Here is a 24,192-nt window from a genome sequence, read left to right as displayed (position 1 = left end):
AGTCGCCGGCAGCCTGTGAGGACATTCCGAAGGGCTAGTGGTGGGCTTGCCCTCTCGAGCCTAGTTTCCCGGTCTCTCCCCGAGTCTGGGTCTTTGGGCTGTCCCCAGTGAGCGCCCAGGGGCGGCAGAACCCCAAGAGGTGAGGGGCTCCGGGAGGGCGGGAACCAGGCTGAGGCGGCCTCTGGGGAGCGGAACAGAGTCTGTTGCTAGGGGAGCCTGGCTGGATAGGTAGCCGGGAGCGCACCCCAGGCAATGCCACCAGCTGGGCTTTGCGGTGAAGGTGCCCCTTGGCCACTGGGAGAGGCTGCAGAGCGGGCCTGGCCTGGTGGGCCCTACTGGGATGTCCCCTGTCGCTCTTACAGGGCTTTGAGGGCGGAAAGGAGTCAGCAGGCCGCACGTAGACACCTCATGCGGCCTTGCGTTTGCTCCTTGAACCATCAGCAACCCCCGGAAGGGCATCCGAGGGACCTGCGGTCCAAGGGACGCAGTGAGGCCAGATTCGGTGGCCAAGTTGACTTGTAAACAGATGCCCTCGGTATTGGACCCCGGATTTCCTGTCTTCTGGCCCATTGCTTCTTCTACCAGCATGAGTTAAACCTTTCTTCCCAGTGGAGTTTGCACTTCATTTTCTCATGAGGATGGCCCTTGAGGTTTGAACATCTTATGCTTTCATTCTCAGGATATTCCTTTCAGGCCTTGCTAAGAGTATCGGGTCAGGGATCTTCCTTACGGTTGTGAGTTCCCTACCGTAGTTTATCTTTCCTTTTTGATTTAGATCTCATGTGGCCTCACTTTGCAAGACACATACTGGAGTGCAGGCATCTCCAGCCTGACTCATGGTTTCTCTCATCTGCAGCGTGACTGACAGGTTTCCTCCAGTAAGAGGTGCCTCTTGAAGCTCTGCAGAAACAAGTGTGTGTGTGATTTCAAGGCACGATGGCTGCAAAAGTGGTTCCTATACCCCTAAAGCCAAAGAGGTCCTTTATACTGAGAGTTCCTCCTAACTCCAAGCTGGGCCAAGATCTACTCCGAGATGCTACTAGTGGGCCCAAGACCATTCACCAGCTGGTTCTGGAGCACTTCCTCACCTTCTTGCCCAAGCCAAGCCTAGTCCAGCCCAGTCAGAAAGTCAAGGAGACCTTGGTTATTGTGAAGGATGTGAGCTCAAATCTTCAGAACAGAGGTAAGAAGCACATACTGTTTTACTAGAAGAGAAGGGGATGGTACTGGGAGCTGAGCTAGACTTCCTTGTTAGTAATGAATTCAAGTTAGGTTGGTGGGTGTCGGAAAAAAAGAGTTGATTCCAATAAGTCAACGTGCCAGGGAGAGGGAGTATTTTTTTTCTCAAGCTGGAGCTTGAATGGTTTGCTAAGTGTATGTAAAGCCACAGAATAAACAGTGTGTATCTTTTCTGTAGTGTCAGTTTTACCCAGACATTGGGGGAGGGGGAGTATCTTTTTAGGATAAAGGAATGTGGATGAATTATTGAATTGACTTCAGCTTATGTGGAATTTTGTTAACTTTTGTGCTTGCTGTGGGCATCTTCAGACTTTACCTTTCCCCATCCTTCCCCTTAGTAGTAATGGGAATTTTAAAAGGTGCTTAGGGGAATATCCTTTTCATAGTGAAGAGACCCCATATAGGTTCAAGACCCTGTGGTTTGTGGATTGATCTCTGACTGGGCTCATAGGAACAGAAAAAGCCTTGAGTTACCTACCAAAGGAATGAGGACAGCCTGGATTCAAGGTGTGGGTAGAGTCTCCATATTAGAGTCACTGACTTTTCTATTAACTACAGCTTCCTCTTTCCCCAGTGCAACCTCATCCCTTAGTGAAGCTTCTACCCAGAGAAGGAATCCAGCAGAAACAGGAGACAGTGTCTCTGTGTTTGAAAGCTGAGTCTGAGGTGGGTTCAGTTTTCCTGTTCACTGTTTGAGTGCATCACCTTCTCTACTCTTGCAGCCCTCCCGTGTATATAAACCCACTTTTGGGAGTCAGCAGGGAGATGGGGCTCTTTCTTCACTGCCTCCTTGGACAGTCATCTTTTTTTTTTCCCTCTGGCTCCTCTCTGAGCCAGGCTTTCCTGTCTGCATGGGACTTCTAGATCCCTTTTGCCATCCCTTCCCTGATCTTGGTCTTTCTTAACAGCAGGGCTGTCAAGGAACCTCTGTTACTAAGAGGAAGGGGGCCTGTTGCTCTTTCAGGAGCTGGTGGTCTTTGAGGATTTGAATGTATTTCACTCCCAAGAAGAATGTGTAAGCTTGGATCCTGTTCAGCAGCCCACCTCAGAGATTCAAGACAACAGCATTGGGGAGATGATGTTACTGGGTAAGAAATCAAGTCTCTTGTGTGTTCAGATTGAAGGCTATGGGAAAAGCATGTTCTATTTCATCTCAGACTTTTTTGAGACATTGTTCACACCAGCTAAGTACATGTTTATGCACATTTAATTTTTGATTTATTCCATGTGGCAGAGCCTTCTCCAGCTGTGAGTGGCCATTTTCCCTGTATCTTGGGGGCAGTAAGGAGGGGACTTCTCTTGGTAAGCAAGACTTGAGGTTGATATACTCACATCAAATATTTAAACAGATAGAAAATGCGAGTATACTGTTTCTGAATCTCTGCACCCAGTGGTATTCTCCCCACAGATATATTTTACATCAGTGTATTTATTGGACACATGACTAATTCTTTTAAGTCTTTTTTTTTTTCTTGATGTTCAATAGCTGTGAAGCCTACTAGTGAAAGAGAAAATATATCCTACTTTTGATGGAAATAACATCTGGTACTTATTAAGCACTTGTGTGCCAATATGTGCTAGACACTTCTAACTACTTTGCATGCATTTATTATCTCATGTAATTCTTATGATAGTACTGTGGTGTATAGGAATCATTACTATTTCATAGATGATGGAACTGAAGCAGAGAGAAGTTAAGAAATTTGCTAAAGGTCACACAGCAGTAGGTAGTAGAGCAGGGTTTTGGACTCAGGGAATCTAACACCAGAGCACAGTCTTGGCCCAGTACAGTACTGCCTCCTTGCTGCATTTCTCTTAGTTTCATCAGTGAATTTCCTATATGGTTGGTGAATGAAACCTTCTTCATTTGTACTCATTTCCCAGTAGTGGCTAACAGGTGCTACATAGGAACTCATCTGGCAGCAGCTTCTCTGTAAGCTGCTTAGAGATGCTTCAGTTTTTCCCTAGAAATATACTGCTACCCTAGAGCCAGGGTCCCTCAAAAATCATTTTGCTGAGTGCCTAATACTTTTTACCTTGCCTTCAAGACTGGTTCTGAGGCTGAGGTTTTGTGAGTTGCCTAGGGTGACAGAAATACATAATGATTACTCAACTCTGTAGTTGTCTTATCCTGTATGGTTGGGGTGGTGGTACATAATAGGCCTGGTTAATTTCCCATAGATTATTATATGTAATATTTTATTTTAGGAAACTGTATAAACAGATCAGATTTATTACACTGAGTTTTTCCTGAGTCTTAGGCAAAGCTAGCATTTATTTTGGGTGACTGACTGTTGGGCATGTTGCCAACTCCAGGAACACTTTGGTCCTGCACGTTGAGGACCTGAGACCCAATCCTCACCCTCTCCTTTCTTCTCCCTTATCCATACTGTGAAGCTGATGATTTAAGCTTAGAGTCATTCACCACATTTAATAAATGCTGTTTTACCTTCAGGCAGGGTTGGGTTTTGGAGTTGATATTCAGGAGGTTAAAAATATATATAAGGCTCCATTTCTACTCTCTAAGAGCTTCTAAATTACAGCTGTAAAGAGCTTTGATACGTCAAGGCAGGATTTGGACCCAGGAGCAGAGTTTGGAAGAACACGGATTTGATTTTAAATGAGATTCAGTCCATGGCAGGAAATAAAATGAGGTTATCCTCTGGGCACTTGGACATTGGGGATTGGAGCTCAGATGTAAGGATGTAAAGATTTGGGAGTCATCAGCATATAGCTGATAGTTGAAATAGTAACATTTGGTCGGTTTGCAAAGGGAAAAGTGTAAGGGAATGAACCTCGTGGGGACAGGAATCAAAAGGAAGGCCCTTGACAGAGGAAGACAGAATTTGTGTTTCAGTCCAAGTAAACCACATGAAAACAACCAAAAAGGTAGAGCACTTAAATTCTCAGTGAGATAGTTCTTATGGTTGTTTCTGCCCTCTACTGTGGTAAGAGAATATACCTTTCCAAGATTGATACAAATTGACTACATACTATGCAACAAAAACACAATAGAGTCCAAAGAGTAGAAATTATACATTAGGATCTATCACAATGCAATACAACTAGAAATTAATAATGAAATCAGAGAAAACAATTTCTTTCTACCAGTAAAATTTAAAACTATTAAGTAACTTTGGGTCAAAGGAGTAATACAAATTAAAATCGCATAATTTTTCTGCATAACACTATCAGAATCTATGGTATAATCTAAAGTGGTACTCATAAGAATATGCAGGGATAAAAAAAATGTATACTGGTTTACAGAAATTAATTAAGCCTCTGATTTACAGTTAGGAAAACAAGGTAAGGGAAAACAGGAACAAAATATTAATAAATACAAACTTAGAAATCAATAAGGTAAAAATAGAAAAAGTAGAGGAACTAATAAGTAGAATGATTTACACACAAATAGATAAACCAATTTCCATAGAGGAAACTGAAATTGTCAGAAAACTAGTCCCACACACAAGAAAAAGGACCAGCCTTAGTTTCACAGAAAATTCTTGTAAATCTTTAAAAATCTGACAGTTCAAATTCTGTGAGAACTTTCAGAGTATAGAAGAAGAAGGAAAACTTCCAGGTTCTTTTTATGACATTAGTGTAACAAAGATATCACAATCTGATGAAAATTGCAATGACCAAATAAGATTTATTCCAGGAATACAAAAATGATTTAGTCATAGAAAGTCTATTTGTTATAAGTCTATCCATCTGAAAATAAAAAGAAATAGCCTATGATCATTTTCATAGTTATTGAAAAGATACTTGACAAAATACAAACCTCTTCATAAGAACACTTAACAAACTAGTGACTAATGGATACTTCCTTAATGGGCTACATATCCTTTCAGCCAGCATCATCTTTAATGGGAAACACTGGGGGCATTCCCACTAGAATTAGGAATACAACAGTGAAGCCCACTACCACTACTACTGTCTAATATTTTGTTTCAGGTATTACCCAGTGCAGTTAAATGAGAAGGAAAATAGCCGTATTATAAGAACTTAAGAGAAAGATAAAACTATACCTATTTACATATGATATAATTGTGTAGCTGGAAAATCCTAGAGAATGTCTGAAAGCTTATTCCAGATAATAAGCATTTAGTAAGGCAATGAGATGTAAAATTATTATACCGAAATCATTCATGCAAACACAATCATTTAGAAGGTATACAGTAGGAACAAAAAAGATTAAACACCTAGGAATAAACTTAAGAAGTGCGCAAAAATTGTGAGGAAAACTTTAAAACACTTCTAAAGGACACAGAAGTAGATTTGAATGAATGGAAAGAAGTATCATGTTCTTGGTGGGGAAGATTTTAACATAAAAAAAGGTCAGTTCTCCCCAAATTGATTTATGAATTCAATGTAATCCCTTTAACAAAACCAATAGGATTTTTTCCCCTGGAAGTAGGCAGTCCGATCTCAAATTCAAATGGAAAAATAACTACAAGTAACGGAGAAAATTGAAGAGAAGAGCAGTGGTGCAGGAGGGTTCTAGCCGTATCAGGTATTAAAGCAGCCTCTAAAGCCTGTCATGAAAACAGTATATAGTATTGGCATGTGACTAGATAGATCAATGGGATGGAATAAGAAGTCCAGGGACCTCCCTGGTGGCGCAGTGGTTAAGAATCCGCCTGCCAGTGCAGGGAACATGGGTTCGATCCCTGGTCGGGGAAGATCCCACATGCTGCAGAGCAACTAAGCCCATGCGCCACAACTACTGAAGCCCGTGCGCCTAGAGCCCGTGCTCTGCAACAAGAGAAGCCACTGCAATGAAGAGGCCGCAGACTGCAACGAAGAGTAGCCCCCGCTCTCTGCAACTAGAGAAAGCCCCACGCGCAGCAACAAAGACCCAACGTAGCCAAAAATAAACTAATTAATAACAAAATTAATTAAGTAAAAAAAAAGTGCAGAAATAGGTTCAAATACACATGAGGACTTAGTGTGTGATAAAGTTGGAATCTCCAATCAGCAAGGTAAAGAGGGACTTTTTGATAAAAGGTGTTGTGACAACTTAGTAGCCGTTTGGTGAATCATACCTTATTTTGCACACCAAGAAAAACTCCCAGTGGATCAAAGGGTGAATTCCTTTATAACTGTGGCCTAGGAAGGCTTTTCTAATTAAGACTCAAAAATCCAGAAGTCTTGAAAGAAAAGATCAATAAAGTAAATACATAAAAATTTTAAGGGCTTCCCTGGTGGCGCAGTGGTTGAGAGGCCGCCTGCCGATGCAGGGGACACGGGTTCGTGCCCCGGTCTGGGGAGATCCCACATGCCGCGGAGCAGCTAGGCCCGTGAGCCATGGCCGCTGACCCTGCGCATCTGGAGCCTGTGCTCCACAACGGGAGAGGCCACAACAGTGAGAGGCCCGCGCACCGCAAAAAAAAAAAAAAAAAAAAAAAAAAATTTAAAACTTCTGTATGACAAAATAAAAAATATCTGAGCAAATAAAATGCAGTAAATTGGAGGTAAATATTTGCACCTTATATCAGACAAAAGCCTAATTTATTAAGAATTTCTAGAAATTGGGAACAGAAAGATCAACAGATTTTCTCAGAAATACAAATTACTCTAAAATACATGAAAGAGGGCTTCCCTGGTGGCACAGTGGTTAAGAAACCGCCTGCCAATGCAGGGAACATGGGTTCGAGCCCTGGTCCAGGAAGATCCCACATGCTGCGGAGCAACGAAGCCCATGCGCCACAACTACTGAGCCTGTGTTCTAGAGCCTGGAAGCCACAACTACTGAAGCCCATGCGCCTAGAGCCCGTGCTCTGCAACAAGAGAAGCCACTGCAACGAAAAACCTGCACACGGCAACAAAGAGTAGCTCCTGCTCATCGCAACTAGAGAAAGCCCACAAGCAGCAATGAAGACCCAACGCAGCCAAAAATAAGTAAATTAATCAATAAAAGAAATTTTAAAAATAAAATACATGAAAGATGTCCAGCCCTTCTCATAATTAGAAATGCAAATAAAACCTTTACTGAGTTACCTTTTTTAAAAAAAATCTATCAGATTTATAGAAATCAGAAACAACACATTGGTGGTGAGGTTGTTGGGAGATGGGTATATTGCTGGTGGGCATGCAGAATGGTACAGTTCCTGTTTATGAGAATCTGTAATTACCCATATTACAGATGCATTTACCTTTTGATCTAGCAGACCCACTTCAGGGAATCTGAATTACAGATAATAGCAATAGCACACATTCAAAATAATGTACAAACAGGGTTTATTCATTGTGGTATTGTTTGTAAAAACAAAGTTGAAAACAATCCAAGTGTTTCTGCAGGGGGCTGGTTGAATACGGTATGTTTCCACACATCATACCATGATAATCTCTGTGCACTGGAATATAGTGACTGAAGTAAGGCAAGTAGCAGAAATATACATAGTGTACTACCTTTTATGTAAGAAATGGGGAGAAAAAGAAAACGTATTGCCTAAAGAAACAATGGGAAAACAAAAAGAAATTAATAAAAACTGCTACCTGTCTGGGGAATGAATAGACTGGATGGAGAGGTATGAGAGTAATGCTCTCTGTGTATACTTTTTCATGTTTTGATTTTTTGAGCCATATAAATATATTAGCTACTAAAATTATTTTATTTTTAAAGTTAGTACAGTAAAGGAAGGTAAAATACAGTTTCCCATGAACAACACAGGGATAAGGGGTGCTGACCCCCCCAGCAGTCAAAAATCAATGCATAATTGATAGCCCTCCATACCCGCTGTTCCTCTATATCCATGGTTCTGCATCTGCAGATTCACCCAACCTTGGATTGCACAGTACTGTAGTACTTATTGTTGAAAACATTCTGCGTATAAGTGGACTTTCACAGTTCAAACCTGTGTTGTTGAAGTCGACTGTATTTTCATTGACCCTTTCAGAAAAATCTTATGAGTTTCAACTAATTGTTCTGAAAACAGATATTTAGCTCTTTAATATAACCTAATGTTTATAATCATTCATAAAACGCTGATGATAATTCCTGAAAACTGAGAATAAAGAAACCTGCTATCACTATTAATATCATTAACTAATTTTCTAAAGCAAGAAGATAAGAAAAAGGGGTTGAGAAGAATGAATATTGGAAAGAGAGGGAACCAAAATATGATTTGTACTTAGAAAATCTAGAAGGATCAACTAAAACATTATTATATTTAATAGTTTTAAAGTAGGTTGATAGGAATAAGTATTTAACAATCAATAAATAACATTCTTTTTTTTTAAATTTATTTTTGGCTGTGTTGGGTCTTCATTGCTGTGCGTGGGCTTTCTCTAGTCATGGTGAGAGGGGGCTACTCTTCCTTGCGGTGCACGGGCTTCTCATTGCGGTGGCTTCTCTTGTTGCGGAGCACAGGCTCTAGTCTTGTGGCACGTGGGCTCAGTAGTTGTGGCTTGTGGGCTCTAGAGCGCAGCCTCAGTAGTTGTGGCACACGGGCTTAGTTGCTCCGTGGCATGTGGGATCTTCCCGGACCAGGGCTTGAACCCATGTCCCCTGCACTGGCAGGTGGATTCTTAACCACTGTGCCACCAGGGAAGCCCAATAAATAGCATTCTTAAATAAACACAAAATAATGAGAGCTGTCATTCAGAATGACTGTAAGATAGGAGTAAGCTAGAGAAATGTTTTATTGGTAAATAGAAAAGAAGATTCTTAAATATTGGAGAGAAACAGGTCTAAACTGGAAAACTAAAATCATGTAAAATAAAGATAGCAGTGCCCTCCAAATTTATTTATACTGTAAATACACTCAGTCAAATTTGTGAAAAGGTAGAAGTGGATGTTCTGACTGGTTTTACCAATATTAGACATGTTACAAACAACAAACAGTGTGATACTAAACTCCAAATGTATTAGAGTTAACTGTAATAATAAGGCATAAAAGAATGGCTAGAGGACTTCCCTGGGTGCACAGTGGTTAAGAATCCACCTGGTAATGCAGGGGACACAGGTTCAATCCCTGGTCCAGGAAGATATCTCACATGCCGCAGAGCACCTAAGCCTGTGCACCTAGAGCCCGTGCTCCACAACAAAGAGAAGCCACCACCATGAGAAGCCTGTGCACCGCAACAAAGAGTAGCCCCCGCTCGCCACAAAAAGAGAAAGCCTGTGCACAGCAACGAAGACCCAATGCAGCCAAATAAATAAATTAATTTAAAAAATACCTTTTTAAAAAAAAATGGCCAGGAAACAATAGAAATTTATCAGATTTTAAGACTAATTTTTTTTTCTGGTTTTAAGTCGTGGAGTTATTATAGAGGGAGACTTCCATTAATATATCAGTAGTGATTGATAAAGTCTCAGCCCAATAGATAAATTACTAGTTTGCAGTAATCAAAGTGCAAAGTAAAGCTACAATGAGAAACCATTGTATACCTATTAAATATTTGAAAATTATATCTACTGCCAGCAAGATTAGGTAAAATTGATAACCACATGTTGATGATTGTATTGAAATTTGTACAGCTTGTTTGGAAAGTAGTATAACAGTTCATACCAAGAGCTGTGATAAAAATTGGCATGTGCTTTGACCCAGCATTTTCATTATCCTAAGGGAATCATTAAAAGAAATAATTTAAAAGAAAAAATTCTATTGGTGTGAAACTGCTAAATCCAGCAGAAATTCATATTCTAGCTTCATGTTCAGTCACATTATCTAAGTGGTTGATTTAATCCTTTACTTTAATCTCAGTAAGTTGCCTGGAGTTAGACAAATCCCTTGTCACGTCACCTGTTCAGAGCATACTTTTTTTTTTTTTCACTTTGTTGCCTAGTTTTTATAATTTGTTATTTTACACAGACTTTTTTTGGGAAATGCAAATGCAGAAAAGTCTACAGATCCTAAGTGTACAGCTCAGATTTTCACAAAATGTACACATTTATCTAACCACACCCAAAATTGACTATTCCTAACAGCCCAGAAATCCCTCTGTGCCCCCTGCTCAGTCACTGCTCTCCTTCCTCCCCCAAAATGACAACTATTGACTTCTAACATAGTTTCATTTTATCAATTGTAGTAATCCTTTAGTGTCCAAATAATAATCCATTGTGTGAATTTGCTGTACCTTCTTTAGTTGTGGTCATTTGAATTTTTCCAGTTTTTCACTATATTGGATATTATAATATTACCTAATACTATAATATTTTAATATTTAATGTAGTGAAAACCTAGAAGTAACTCATCTTACCATTCACTTACTAGCCTCCTAAAGATTACAAGTAGTACCCTTTAGTATTTATGTCCTTCATCCCCTGGTCCTTATTAGCTCAGTGCTCTACACAGAATATAAGGTCAGTATGAACTTGTTGAATGAGTAGTTGGTGCTTATTCAGAAAACAAACAAATGAAATATTTTAATGTAGTCCCACTCATTCCAATTTTTAAAGAAAAGTAAAAAGAGGACTGTGTGCTTGCTTTATGGGGTATGCAAAGATTTATCAGTCATGTATCCCACCCTCATTAAGGGTAGAAAAGTGTTGATGGCAATTATCAGCCAGTCCTCAGATTTCTGACTTTCAAGGTTATTGTTTCATGAGAAATCTGACTTGTTTTTTCCTGCCTGGTATCATAGCCCTCAAAAGTTATTAAATTCTCTCTCTGTTTCAACAGTCAGTGACAGTAATCCTGAGGGTGAAGATCTTCAGAAAGAACCTGTAGAGAATGAAGAACAGAGAGAAAAGTCTTCAGATTGTGATGAAATTGATTGCTCCGTGGTCTCTGAGCAACCTCCAGATTGCCAGAAAGAGGAAGGACTAAATACATGCATTCCAAAGGAAAGGAAAATGAGAAATCTTTTAGTTACCATCGAAAATGATACTCCACTAGAGGAACTCTCAAAATATGTGGATATCAGTGTTATCGCACTTACCAGAAATCGGAGAACAAGAAGATGGTATACTTGTCCACTGTGTGGGAAACAGTTTAATGAAAGTTCTTACCTTATTTCCCACCAGAGGACTCACACTGGAGAAAAACCCTATGACTGTAGTCACTGTGGGAAAAGCTTCAATCATAAAACAAACCTTAATAAACATGAGCGAATCCATACAGGAGAGAAACCTTATTCATGTTCTCAGTGTGGGAAAAACTTTCGTCAGAATTCTCATCGGAGTCGCCATGAGGGAATCCATATAAGGGAGAAGATATTTAAGTGTCCAGAATGTGGGAAAACCTTCCCAGGAAACAAAGAATTTGTGATTCATCTGCAGAGTCACGAGGCTGAGAGGCCATATGGTTGTACAAAGTGTGGGAGGAGGTTTGGTCGGCTGTCAAACTGTACCCGGCATGAAAAAACCCATTCAGCATGTAAGATCCGAAAACAGAAGTGGGATCGGGAAAGGTCTGATGGTCCTGCCTCAACCTGAAATATTCCTTAAGGAATTCTGAATTCCCAGGCTATCTGAAAAGATACAGATAAGAAAACCTCATTATAGCCAAAATTGGATAAATACCCATGTTTGCTGAAACCTCAAGTTTTTAGAAAATTCACAGGGGGGAAGAAAACAAAAACAAAAACATCCTCAAGGGCTATACCTCAGTTAGCAACCAGGCTTTTTGGACTCGAGCTTTTGTGAACTTGTATAACAATGTACAGGTCACAGACCCCTTCCCTGAAAAATGCTTTGAAATATAAGTCTGGGGGATGCTTACCTTCAAGGTGAAGAGTGATGAGTGTCCTGAAAGTATATCCAGCTTTTCCCCCACATAGGAATTCACACTTGAGAAATAATGTAAACGTCCTTATCTGGAACTGTGTTCCCCTAAAAGAACCAAACTACTGATTTGTTAGGTCAACAGCTTCTACTAGCAACTCATATAACCCTCTAAGGATACCCTTAAAGCCTGAGAGTTGAAAGGGGTTGTTTACTTTGGAATTTAGGAAAATACAGCAAGTGAATGTTAAGGACTTACTCTGTCATTTGTATGTGATCTAATGATGAATTTCAATAACATTTGCAGTTTGTGGTGAAAAGTGACTGTTTTACAGAAATCCTTTTCAGAGCATTATTTAAAAGTGTCTGCTGTTCTCACTGCATTTTGTTCCGCAATTAATTGCTCACACGGCTCTCTCATGCCTTTCCCTTGCCAAAAGAAGTTTGGGTCGCTCAGGCCTGGCCACCCAGCCCCGCTCCTGGAAAAGCTCTTTAGAATCTTGCCCCTCTGTTGAGTCTAGAAGAAAACCTGCTAGGAAGGAAACGGCAAGAGGAGGAGGAGGACGTTGGCTTGGATCCATGGCTGGTCAGTAAACTTGCCATATGCGTATTTCCCATCAGACCTTTGGCAATGGGTGGTCACTACCTCACAAGCAAAGTGTTTTACTTTTAGAAATTATGTCTCCAATAGCTAGCTCACATTACCCCTCAGGAGACAGGGTTCCAGTGTCCTCATTGTAGTGGATATTTGTTCTCTTTGGCCTCCTGATACCCAGACTCCTGACTTGTCTGCCAGAGGCAGGGCCAGCGGTGCCTTCACGGGACCGATCCTGTGGTGCGTCATTTTAAGGATTCTTGATCAGTCTTGCTATTCTTAGATTTCCTAAGGTTTTACATTGGTATTTTGATTGGAATAGGTTAAAATCCTATATATCAGTACTATTGGGGGAAAATTACCTTTACAAATTTTGTTTCCTATCCAGAAACATATCTTTCCATTGATTAGAGTATTCCTAAGTTTTTCTAATTTTCTTCATGTAAGTTCTACACAATTTTGTTACTGTAAATAGTTTTTTTCATTATATTTTTCTAGTTGGTTATTGCTCTTACATAGGAAAGTTATTTTTAATTATATATTTGCAAAACTAGCCACTTCTCTGAATGTAATGTTCAGTAATTTTGTAATTTCTCAGTTCTGTTAAAATTTGTGGTTAAAAATTATACCATCTACAAATAGTAGTTTTGTTTCTTCCTTTATGCCTATTGCTCTTTTTTGTTAAAATATGTGGTTCTTAAGCTTTGTTGTTGTACAGAGCATGCTAAAAGGACATTTTATGATACAATTCAGTCCTGAGTCCTAATTAAAGATAGAAAAAGAAACCCCAACATTTAAAGCCACACTAAAACAGCCTTTATCAATGTTGTCTTTCAAGCCTACTGTATCCTTTAAAATAAGGGACAAAACTGGCTGCCAGCATTATTCTCTTATTCCTTTGCAAGTCTGGCCAGAGTCCACCCAGTTATTGTGCAGAGGGACCCACCTGTGCACCCAGAAAACTTAAAAGGCTAAATGGCTGCCGGGCAGTGACAGGAGAGGGTGAGGTCCCGGGGGCAAGATGGTCCTGTTCCCTGCCCAACAGTCAGGCCACAAGGTCCCCAAGATGTTTGGGTTGGTGATACTCCCGTGACCCAAACCCCCTCCCTACACCCAGCAAGTGTCTTCCGTGCCCCGCCAGTAAAGTGTGCAAGGTCGAGGTCCCTGGGAGGGCACCCCGAGAAGCTGTTGGACAAGTAAGTGCTTGATAAGGAGCCTGACAACAGCTAATGAGAAAAAGTAAACACAACAATGAATGGTTTTCCAGTAGAGCAGCAAAGTCCAGTTAGAAAATATGAAGGACCAAAGATCCTATTCCTACAGCAGCTATAAATCTAAAGCACACATCCTCTAAAGCCTTGGCACCAGGCCCTGGGTTGTAATGGGGAGCAACAAACCCATGGAGTTTCCCAGGGTGTGGGGTGCCGGTGGGGGCAGAAATTCAGTAAATCTCAAAAACAGGTATGCAGCTACACACAAGTGCTAGGAAGGAAAGGCTGCTAGGAGTGATACCGGTGGGTTTTCTAGGGAGGACTTCTGGGGAAGTGACATTTAAACTGAGACCAGAAGGATGAGATGGGGGAGGAAGGGAGCAGCGAAGGGATGTTCTAGTAATAAGACATGAACAGATAATCTTCAGATAAACATGAGTGGCTAAAAGAAATATATGAAAGAACGTTTGGCCTTAATAGTAATCTAAGAATTATATATTGAAAGAACAAGGTACCATTTTAGGTGCATTAAATGAGCAGGTTTTGTGTGTGTGTGTGTGTGTGTAAACGTTTGGCTTGGCAGAAGAGGGATGACAGCAGTATCCATTTACTGTGACAAGAATGTTAAAACTATTACTCCTTGACCCAGCAATTCATCTTCTATGTACAAGGGGAGGTATCACAACATCATAATGCTGAAAAAATTAGAAATGACCTAAATGGTTGGATAAATAGGGTGGCATATGATAAAGCTAATAAAAATAATGGTTTTCATTAACCTTAGTCATCAGGGTGAGTCTCATCCTCTCCACTCTCTCGAGCCCACTCCAGCTTCACCTCCAATTCCAACACTTCACTAAACATATATAGAATATTTCACCCAACAACAGCAGAATACACATTCTTTTCAAACTCACATGAAGCATCACCAAGATAGACCACATCTGGGCCATGGAACACACCTCAGCAAATTTAAAAGAATAGAAATCACAAAATATGTTCTCAGATCACAATGAGATTAAACTAAACTAGAAGTTAATAACAAAGTTGGCTGAAAAATCCCAAAATATTTGGAGATTTAACAACACACATCTAAGTAACAAACGGGTCAAAGAAGAAGTCTCAAGAAAAAATTTAAAATATTTTAAAGTAAATGAAAATGGAAATAAAACTTATGAAAATTTTGGGATGCAGTGAAAGCAATGCTTAGAGGGAAATTTATAGCATTGGATACATATATTAGAAAAGAATAAATATCTAAAATCAATCATCTAAGTTTCTACCTTATGATCTACAAAAGAGGAAATTAAATCCAAACAGAAGAAAAGGTAAAATAAAAATTAGAAAAGAAATCAAAGAAATTAAAAGTAGGAAATCAATAGAGAAAATCAACAAGATCAACAGAGAAAAATCAACAAAATCAAAAGCTGGTTCTTTGAAAAGACCAATACAATTGATAAACCTCTAGCCAGGCTAACTAACAAAAGAAGAGAGAAGGCACAAATTACTATTATCAGAAATGAAAAAAGGGGGCCATCACTATGAATCCTGTGGGCAAGAAAATGATAATAAAGGAATATTATGAATAACTCTATGCCTATAAATTTGATAACCTAGAGGAAATGGACCAATTCCTTGAAGGACACAATCTACCAAAACTCACTCAAGAAAAAATAATCAGAATAGGCCCATATTAAAGAAACTGAATAATTAATAACCTTCCAAAACAGCACTGGGCACAGATGGTTTCATTATGAATGCTATAAAATGTTTAAGGAAGAAATTATGACAATTCTCTACCATCTCTTCCAGAAAATACAAGCAAAAGGAACACGTCCTAACTCATTCTGTGAGTCCAGCATTACCCAAATACCAAAACCAGACAAAGCCATTACAAGAAAGGAAAACTACAGCTAATATCTCTCACGGATATTCACACCAAAATTCTCAACAAAATATTATCAACTTGAATCCAATAGTGTATAAAAAGAATTATCTATGATGATCAAATGAAATTTATTCCAGGTATGCAAGTCTGGTTCAACATTTCAAAAGCAATGAACATTAAAAAAAAAAAGAAGAAGAAAAATCTTATAATCAGATCAGCTGTAGAAAAAGCATTTGACAAAATCCAACACCCATTTGTGATAAAAACCCTCAGCAAACTAAAAATAGAGGGAAACTTCCTCAACTTGATAAAGAACATGTATAAAAACTTAGAGCCAAAAAAAAAAAAAAAACTTACAGCCAACATCATAATTAATGGTCAGAAACTAGACGCCTTCCCACTAAGATCAGGAATAAGAAAGATCAGGAACAAGGATATCCCCTCTCACCACTCCTATTCAACACCTACTGGAAGTTCTAGCAAATGCAATAGGACAAGGAAATAAGGACTTCTCTGGAGGTCCAGTGGTTAGGACTCCGCGATTTCACTGCTGAGGACCCAGGTTCAATGCCTGGTTAGGGAAATAAGAGCCCACAAGATGCACGTTGTGGCCAAAAAAACAATTTCTTTGATCCTAAGACCAATGCCACATATTTTAGGCTTTTGTTATGATACTCTCCACATCTCTGTACTGAATTAGTCAGTTATTGCTGCAGTGGTACTTAGGGAAGATATCCCAAAACTCAGTTGATTATAGTAAGCATTTGTTTTTCTCACTCCTGGGTCTACAGGTTGGTTGAGGTGGCTCTGCTTCACCCTAGACTTCAGGTTGGATTGAGGTCTGATTCTCGTGTCACGTTCTGAAACCTGGACTAAAGGGGCAGCAGCTACTTGGTGAAGTCCTTCTTGTGGTAATCATGGCAGCACAAGAGCCAAACCAAGCTGCACAAGCAGATTTAAGGTCTCATGTTTTGACTACTCACATTTTGCTAAGGAAAGTCACACAGCCAAGTTCAAAGTCAACAGAATAGGAAAGTATATGTTACCCCAAGGGGAAGTGAGTGGGGACTAAATATTTGCCAAACAATAATAGAAAAGATTAAAATCCTTGTCCTCGTGGAGATTACATTCTAGTAAAAAGGATAAATATAAACAACTCAGAAATGAAGATAGTGTGGTCAGATAGGATATTCTCGCAAATGTAAGCAAAGGTACAGACACAAGGATGTCTTACACAGCACATTTGTAATGATAAAACACTGGACAAGGGGCTTCTATGGTGGCACAGTGGTTAAGAATCCACCTGGCGATGCAGGGGACATGGGTTCGAGCCCTGGTCCTGGAAGATCCCACATGCCACAAAGCAACTAAGCCCATGCACCCCAACTACTGAGCCCGCATGCCATGACTACTGAAGCCCACGCACCTAGAGCCCATGCGCCACAACAAGAGAAGCCACTGCAATGAGAAGCCCGCGTACTGCAACGAAGAGTAGCCCCCGCTCACTGCAACTAGAGAAAGCCCGTGTGCAGCACCGAAGACCCAAAGCAGCCAAAAATAAATTAAAAAAACAAAACTAAACTAAAAAACACTGGACAACCTAAATGTTCATCAATCACAGCTATTTAAATAAAATAATATGTCAACTAAATAGACTGGTGGGGAGGTTCTTTATTACTTATTTTGATAAAATATTTTGAAAAATATTTCAAATTATTTCAATTATTTTGAAAAATAAATGGTATACATTTCCTTTAGAAACAAGGTTAAGTCCGTATGTATTAACATGAAAAGGTGGAACTGATGAAGAGGTTTGGGGTATCTCTCCTAAAATGTTTATGCCAATATAATCCTTTATTTTCATCTACACTAAAGAGATGAGTTTGTAAAACACTCCTTAGGTTATATCTTGGGAATTCTTTGCACATCAGAACTTACAAATCTACTACAGTCTTTGAGTGGCTGTACTGGATTCCATAAGGATGGATCATAATTTACTGAATTGCTCCCCTTTAGATGGACACTTGGGGTATTTCCAAGTGTTATATCTATTTAGTTTTACAATAATAAATATTTCTATACATGCATCTTGGCATAATTTTGCAAGAATAATCTACCAGATATTGTGAAGTATTATAAACTTTTTAAAAAGCCTCAAGCTAAAATAGCATGGTATTAGCCCAATAATAAAAGCTCATATCAGTGTATCAGAACAGAGAATCTAAAAATATATCTATATCTCTCTATACCTATATTTATATATCTACATCTATTCATCTCTATATGAATTTACAGAGGCATTCAGAGGATGGACTTGGTCATGGAGCTGGATACGTCAGAAACCTGATTCCACCATGTCCTAACTGTGGGACCTTGAGACAGTCACTTAATCTCCTTAAACCCAGGGATGTCCTTGAGTGGGGATGATAATGATACCCCATGGCTGCAATATTAAAATAGATATGAAGAGAAAAGTCTCGGCCAACTGGCTAGCATATATTAAGTTCCCAATGCATATTAGATACAATGATCAGCATTTTACAAATGATAAAAGTGGTGTTACAAACAGTGAAGTATGGAAAGGTTATTAAAAAGTAACTGGAGCAATTTTGTAAATATATGAAGAATGAAATTAGAACCATAAATACAATTTATCGATTTAATCTGCAAAAACCAAAAACAACTAGAAGAAAATATAGCTAAATATTTAAGTAATGAAAGAATGGGGAAGAAAAGCCTAAGAGAACTGGAAGAAAATGCAGCACTTTCTGGTTATAATTATATGAAATTAAAATATATCCAAAAATAAGCAAAACTGAAAAGTATAAACTAGGGAAAGCTAGTTGTAGTATTTGTGAAAGGGTGTCTGACATGCTCAAAAAATATGGTTCAACAATTTGCTATGAAGTCAACATTTAAAGAAATCTCACAAATAACAATAAACAATTTAAGGCTTCCCTGGCTCAGTGGTTAAGAATCCCCCAGCCAATGCAGGGGACACGGGTTCAAGCCCTGGTCCGGGAAGATCCCACATGCCGTGGAGCAACTAAGTGCGTGCACCACAACTACTGAGCCCGTGCGCCACAACTACTGAAGCCCGCGCGCCTAGAGCCCGTGCTCCGCAACGAGAAGCCACCGCAATGAGAAGTCTGTGCCTCACAAGGAAGAGTAGCCCCCACTCACTGCAACTAGAGAAAGCCCGCACACAGCAACAAAGACCCAACGCAGTCAAAAAAAAAAAAAAATTTTAAGTGAAAAATGCCCAGGAAGGAAAATGTAAATCAAAGATCCTATATCGAGCAAAGCTTTCAAAAAAAAGCAGAACTGCTCTACAAAAAATACTAAAGGAATTCCTTCAGGCTGAAAGCAAGTGACCCCAGATGGCAATTAAAATCCACACAAACAAAGAGTGCTGATAAAAGTAGGTAATTATAAAAGATAAGTGTTTTTTTTTTCTCCTTTACTCTCTTAAGTGATTTTGAAAGCAACTGGATAAAATAATATGTAGGTAGTGTATTGTTGGGTCTATAGCACAAAGAAATGTAACATGTGTAATATATTTGCCAATAACAGCACAAAGGAGTTGGGTGTGAGTAGAGCTGTAATGGGCTAAGGAAATGACCACAGATGGTAAGGTAATAATTTAAGAATGTATTGTTGAGTTTATAACATTGATATAATATGTGAACTGATAATACACAAATAATGCTTAAAATGGGGAAAGGGAATAGAGCTATATAGGAGAAGCTTTTCTTTATTTATTTTTTAAATATTTACTTATTATTTTTTTATTTGGCTGTGCTGGGTCTTAGTTGCAGCACATGGGATCTTCGCTGCAGCATGCGGGATACTTTAATGGCAGCATGAGGGATCTAGTTCCCTGACCAGAAATCGAACCCAGGCCCCCTGCACCGGGAGAATGGAGTTTTAACCGCTGGACCACCAGGGAAGTCCCGAGAAGCATTTCTTTATATCACGTGAATTAAGTTAGTATAAATCTGAAGCTGATGTTGATAAGTTAAAATGTATATGGTAAAACCTAGAGCAACCACTAAAAAAATCCAAAAAATATAGTGAAAAAAATTACTGGGGTTAAAATGCTACATTAGAAAATATACAATAAATGCAAAAGAGAGCATTAAAGACACACAAAAGACACATAGAAAACAAAGTTAAATGGCAGACATTAATATTAAAGGTGAATGGGTTAAACAATGCAACCAAAAGTCAGAGATCATCACACTGGATTAAAAAACATGATCAAAGTATATGTTATCTACAGGGTACACACTTTAGATTAAAAGACACATTAGATTGAAAGTAAAAGGATGGAAAGAGATGTGTCATGCAAACAAACCACAGGAGAGCTGGAGTAGCTATACTAATATCAGACAAAATAGACTTTAAAACAAAAAATGTTACTATAGATAAAGATGGATATCTTATAATGATAAAAGGATAAAACAAGATTATATAAAATTTATAAGCACACATGTATCTAATAACATGTATCTAATACATAAAACAAAGGCTGGAGGTGTCTTTCAAACTTTCAAGGAACAGGTACTGTCCATCTTATTATAAAGAATTCTTGGAAATATAGACTAAAAATTGAAAATGCTACCATTTATTCCTTTAGACAAAAATATCAATACACAATTATGGCAAACATAAAAAAGAAAATCATATGAAACTCAGAAATGGCCTCTGATTCTGAATTTTGTCCATTTTCATACAAGATATCATCTTACCTATCTCTCTGAAATTAAGGGGAACTGCCCTGTTTTCCTCTTTGTTCCTCAAAATCCAGAGCATTCTGCTCAGTGATGTTTTAACCAGTTTCATCTATTTGTCAATATTTTATTCCCTGCAATCATTTTCAAAATAAATTTAAAGTCATACTTTCAAATAGTAGTAAATTTCCTTTATGTTTTAATTCAAGAACAGGATTACTAGTGAGTACATTTTGCTAGAACAACTTGAAGGAATTACTAGGGGCTGGAAAATAAAATTGTGGAGACTATCCAGCAATTTAGAAAGGTTTTATTACAAAATGTAAGTGGAAAATCAGGATATAAATAAGTATCTGTGTAAAATATCACAGTGCATTGACATAAATGGAACAGAAGGTGGAAAAAATGCAGTTGATTAACACGACTGGGCATTGAGAATTTTGGAGGATATTTTTTCCTTGTTTAACTTACTCATGTGCCTGTCATAATGTTGCGTGATACATAAAGCTCAGATACAAAGGTAAAAAAATAACTAGCTTGATAGGGGTGGTGACGGCGGTGGTGGGATGAATTGGGAGATTGGGACTGACATATATACACTAATATGTAAAAAACAGATAACTAGGGCTTCCCTGGTGGCGCAGTGGTTGAGAGTGTGCCTGCCGATGCAGGGGACACTGGTTTGTGCCCCGGTCCGGGAAGATCCCACATGCCACGGAGTGGCTGGGCCCGTGAGCCATGGCCGCTGAGCCTGCGCAAACCAGATAACTAATAAGAACCTGCTGTATAAAAAAAATAAATAAAATAAAATTCCAAAAAAAAAAATAACTAGCTTGAATGTGTGGCAGAATTAGGGCTTCCTGGAGCCCTTAAATGAACCCTCTCCTTCCTGCCCCAACACCAGTCCGACCCTCTCATCACAAGTTCCTGTATCTCTGTGTCTCTGTTGTGAGAAAGAGAAATCAGCCCTGATATCCAGGAACCAGCCTAGCACTCACAGCTAGGTCTTGGTACTTTCTTTCTTTCTTTCTTTCTTTTTTGCTGTGCCATGCAGCATGTGGGATCTTAGTTCCCTGACCAGGGATTGAACCCATGCCCCCTGCACTGGAAGCACAGAGTCTTAACCACTGGACTGCCAGGGAAGTCCCTTGGTGATTTTTCTTTTTTTTTTTTTTAACATCTTTATTGGAGTATAATTACTTTACAATGTTGTTTTAGTGTCTGCTGTATAACAAAGTGAATCAGCTATATGTATACATATATCCCCATATCCCTTCCCTCTTGTGTCTCCCTCCCATCCTCCCTATTCCACCCCTCTAGGTGGTCACAAAGCACTGAGCTGATCTCCCTGTGCTATGCAGCTGCTTCCCATTAGCTATTTTATATTTGGTAGTGTATATATGTCCATGCCACTCTTTCACTTCGTCCCAGCTTACCCTTCCCCCTCCCCGTGTCCTCAAGTCCATTCCCTACGTCTGTGTCTTTATTCCTGTCCTGTCCCTAGGTTCTTCAGAACCTTTCTTTTTTTTTCTTTAGATTCCATATATATGTGTTAGCATACGGTATTTGTTTTTCTCTTTCTGACTTACTTCACTCTGTATGACAGACTCTAGGTCCATCCACCTCACTACAAATAACTCAATTTGTATGGCTGAGTAATATTCCACTGTATATATGTGCCAAATCTTCTTTATCCATTCATCTGTTGATGGACACTTAGGTTGCTTCCATGTCCTGGCTATTGTAAATAGAGCTGCAATAAACATTGTGGTACATGACTCTTTTTGAATTATGGTTTTCTCTGAGTATATGCCCAGTAGTGGGATTGCTGGGTCATATGGCAGTTCTATTTGTAGTTTTTTAAGGAACCTCCATACTGTTCTCCACAGTGGCTGTATCAATTTACATTCCCACCAACAGTGCAAGAGGGTTCCCTTTTCTCCACACTCTCTCCAGCATTTACTGTTTGTAGATTTTTTGATGAGGGCCATTCTGACTGGAGTGAGGTGATACCTCATTGTAGTTTTGATTTGCATTTCTCTAACGATTAGTGATGTTGAGCATCCTTTAATGTGTTTGTTGGCAATCTGTATATTTTCTTTGGAGAAATGTCTATTTAGGTCTTCTGCCCATTTCTGGATTGGGTTGTTTGTTTTTTTGATATTGAGCTGCATGAGCTGCTTATAAATTTTGGAGATTAATCCTTTGTCAGTTGCTTCATTTGCAGATATTTTGTCCCATTCTGAGGGGTGTCTTTTCGTCTTGTTTATGTTTTCCTCTTCTGCGCAAAAGCTTTTAAGTTTCATTAGATCCCATTTTTTTGTTTTTATTTCCATTTCTCTAGGAGGTGGGTCAAAAAGGATCTTGCTGTGATTTATGTCATAGAATGTTCTGCCTATGTTTTCCTCTAAGAGTTTTATAGTGTCTGGTCTTACATTTAGGTCTTTAATCCATTTTGAGTTTATTTTTGTGTATGGTGTTAGGGAGTGTTCTAATTTCATTCTTTTACATGTAGCTGTCCAGTGTTCCCAGCACCACTTATTGAAGAGGATTTCTTTTCTCCATTGTATATTCTTGCCTCCTTTATCAAAAATAAGGTGACCATAGGTGCATGGGTTTATCTCTGGGCTTTCTATCATGTTCCATTGATCTATATTTCTATTTTTGTGCCAGTACCATACTGTCTTGATTACTGTAGCTTTGTAGTATAGTCTGAAGTCAGGGAGCCTGTTTCTTCCAGCTCTGTTTTTCTTTCTCAAGATGGCTTTGGCTATTCGGGGTCTTTTGTGTTTCCATACAAATTGTGAAATTTTTTGTTCTAGTTCTGTGAAAAATGCCATTGGTAGTTTGATAGGGATTGCACTGAACCTGTAGATTGCTTTGGGTAGTATAGTCATTTTCACAGTGTCGATTCTTCCAATCCAAGAACATGGTATATCTCTCCATCTGTTTGTATCATCTTTAATTTCTTTCATCAGTGTCTTATAGTTTTCTGCATAGAGGTCTTTTGTCTCCTTAGGTAGGTTTATTCCTAGGTATTTTATTCTTTTCGTTGCAATGGTAAATGGGAGTGTTTCCTTAATTTCTCTTTCATATTTTTCATCATTGGTGTATAGAAATGCAAGAGATTTCTGTGCATTAATTTTTTATCCTGCTACTTTGCTTGGTGCTTTTTTGATGAACACAGAGAGTTGCACAGAATATCAGTGTCACACAAGGCCATTCTGTGACTGTTACAAAGTAAGAAAAAAGAAGACCACTCTGTAAGCATGTGAACACTAAAACATGAACACTGTCCAAGCCACAAAAATGACCAAACTCCCCCTGTGCTGGTGGATATGAGTGACTGCTACTTCTTTGCCAATCACAGCTTTGGCCTCAGTCTAGTCTTCCCTCCTTCTAGATAAAATATATTAAGATAGTGAACCAAAATTACCCTCACTTTGTGACATCTTTGAATCCAGAGCAAAGACCCAATCCTTACCAAAATCACCTCATACAATCCCAAGTCTTTTAATAAGTCCTTTTGAGCACCTTCCTACTAAGATACCTCACTATTCCCCCCATGGTATGTGTAACTCCCTTGTTACATGAGTAATAAACGCAACTTATTCAACAAGAGGTGTGCTCCTAATGGGTTTTGGCTGGAGGGCACTGACGGTTGGAATAGTCAAGTTATTTGGTACAAGGATCTCTCTTTCCATCTTTAACCTGAAGAGGCTGTATCAAGTTTTGTACTCCCAAGACAGATAGTAGATGATTCTCTTACAAAAGACAAATGTTAACTTTTGCATAATCAAAAAAACAAAAACATGATTTTCTTATAAATTAGTTCCCTCCATGATTTTCTTAGT

General features: G+C 39.0%; 1 protein-coding gene across 2 annotated transcripts; it reads left to right on the top strand.

Annotated features, from left to right (window-relative positions):
- Positions 1–13,133, top strand: ZNF200 (zinc finger protein 200). 2 transcript variants are annotated; one of them, XM_060033014.1, is made up of 5 exons: positions 1–139; positions 857–1,183; positions 1,814–1,905; positions 2,204–2,327; positions 10,869–13,133. In XM_060033014.1, exons 2-5 carry the CDS (start codon positions 937–939, stop codon positions 11,621–11,623), a joined length of 1,218 nt encoding a protein of 405 aa, XP_059888997.1. In that variant the 5' UTR covers positions 1–139; positions 857–936; the 3' UTR covers positions 11,624–13,133. The 2 variants fall into 2 exon arrangements, with proteins under 2 accessions (XP_059888997.1, XP_059888998.1); XM_060033015.1 differs by having other exon boundaries at positions 776–1,183.
- Positions 13,134–24,192: the final 11,059 nt, after the last annotated feature.

Source organism: Delphinus delphis, chromosome 15 (assembly GCF_949987515.2).
Source record: "Delphinus delphis chromosome 15, mDelDel1.2, whole genome shotgun sequence".
NCBI classification, from domain to species: domain Eukaryota; kingdom Metazoa; phylum Chordata; class Mammalia; order Artiodactyla; family Delphinidae; genus Delphinus; species Delphinus delphis.
The sequence above is the reverse complement of the archived record's forward strand: the minus strand, read 5'-3'. Positions and strand labels throughout refer to the sequence as shown.

Bases quoted from the DNA above. Each gene is read 5' to 3' on its own strand.
- ZNF200 (XM_060033014.1), top strand. From the start codon at position 937: ATGGCTGCAAAAGTGGTTCCTATACCCCTAAAGCCAAAGAGGTCCTTT. The intron at 1,906-2,203 runs GTGGGTTCAGTT...TTGCTCTTTCAG, and splicing joins GTTTGAAAGCTGAGTCTGAG to GAGCTGGTGGTCTTTGAGGA. The intron at 2,328-10,868 runs GTAAGAAATCAA...CTGTTTCAACAG, and splicing joins TGGGGAGATGATGTTACTGG to TCAGTGACAGTAATCCTGAG.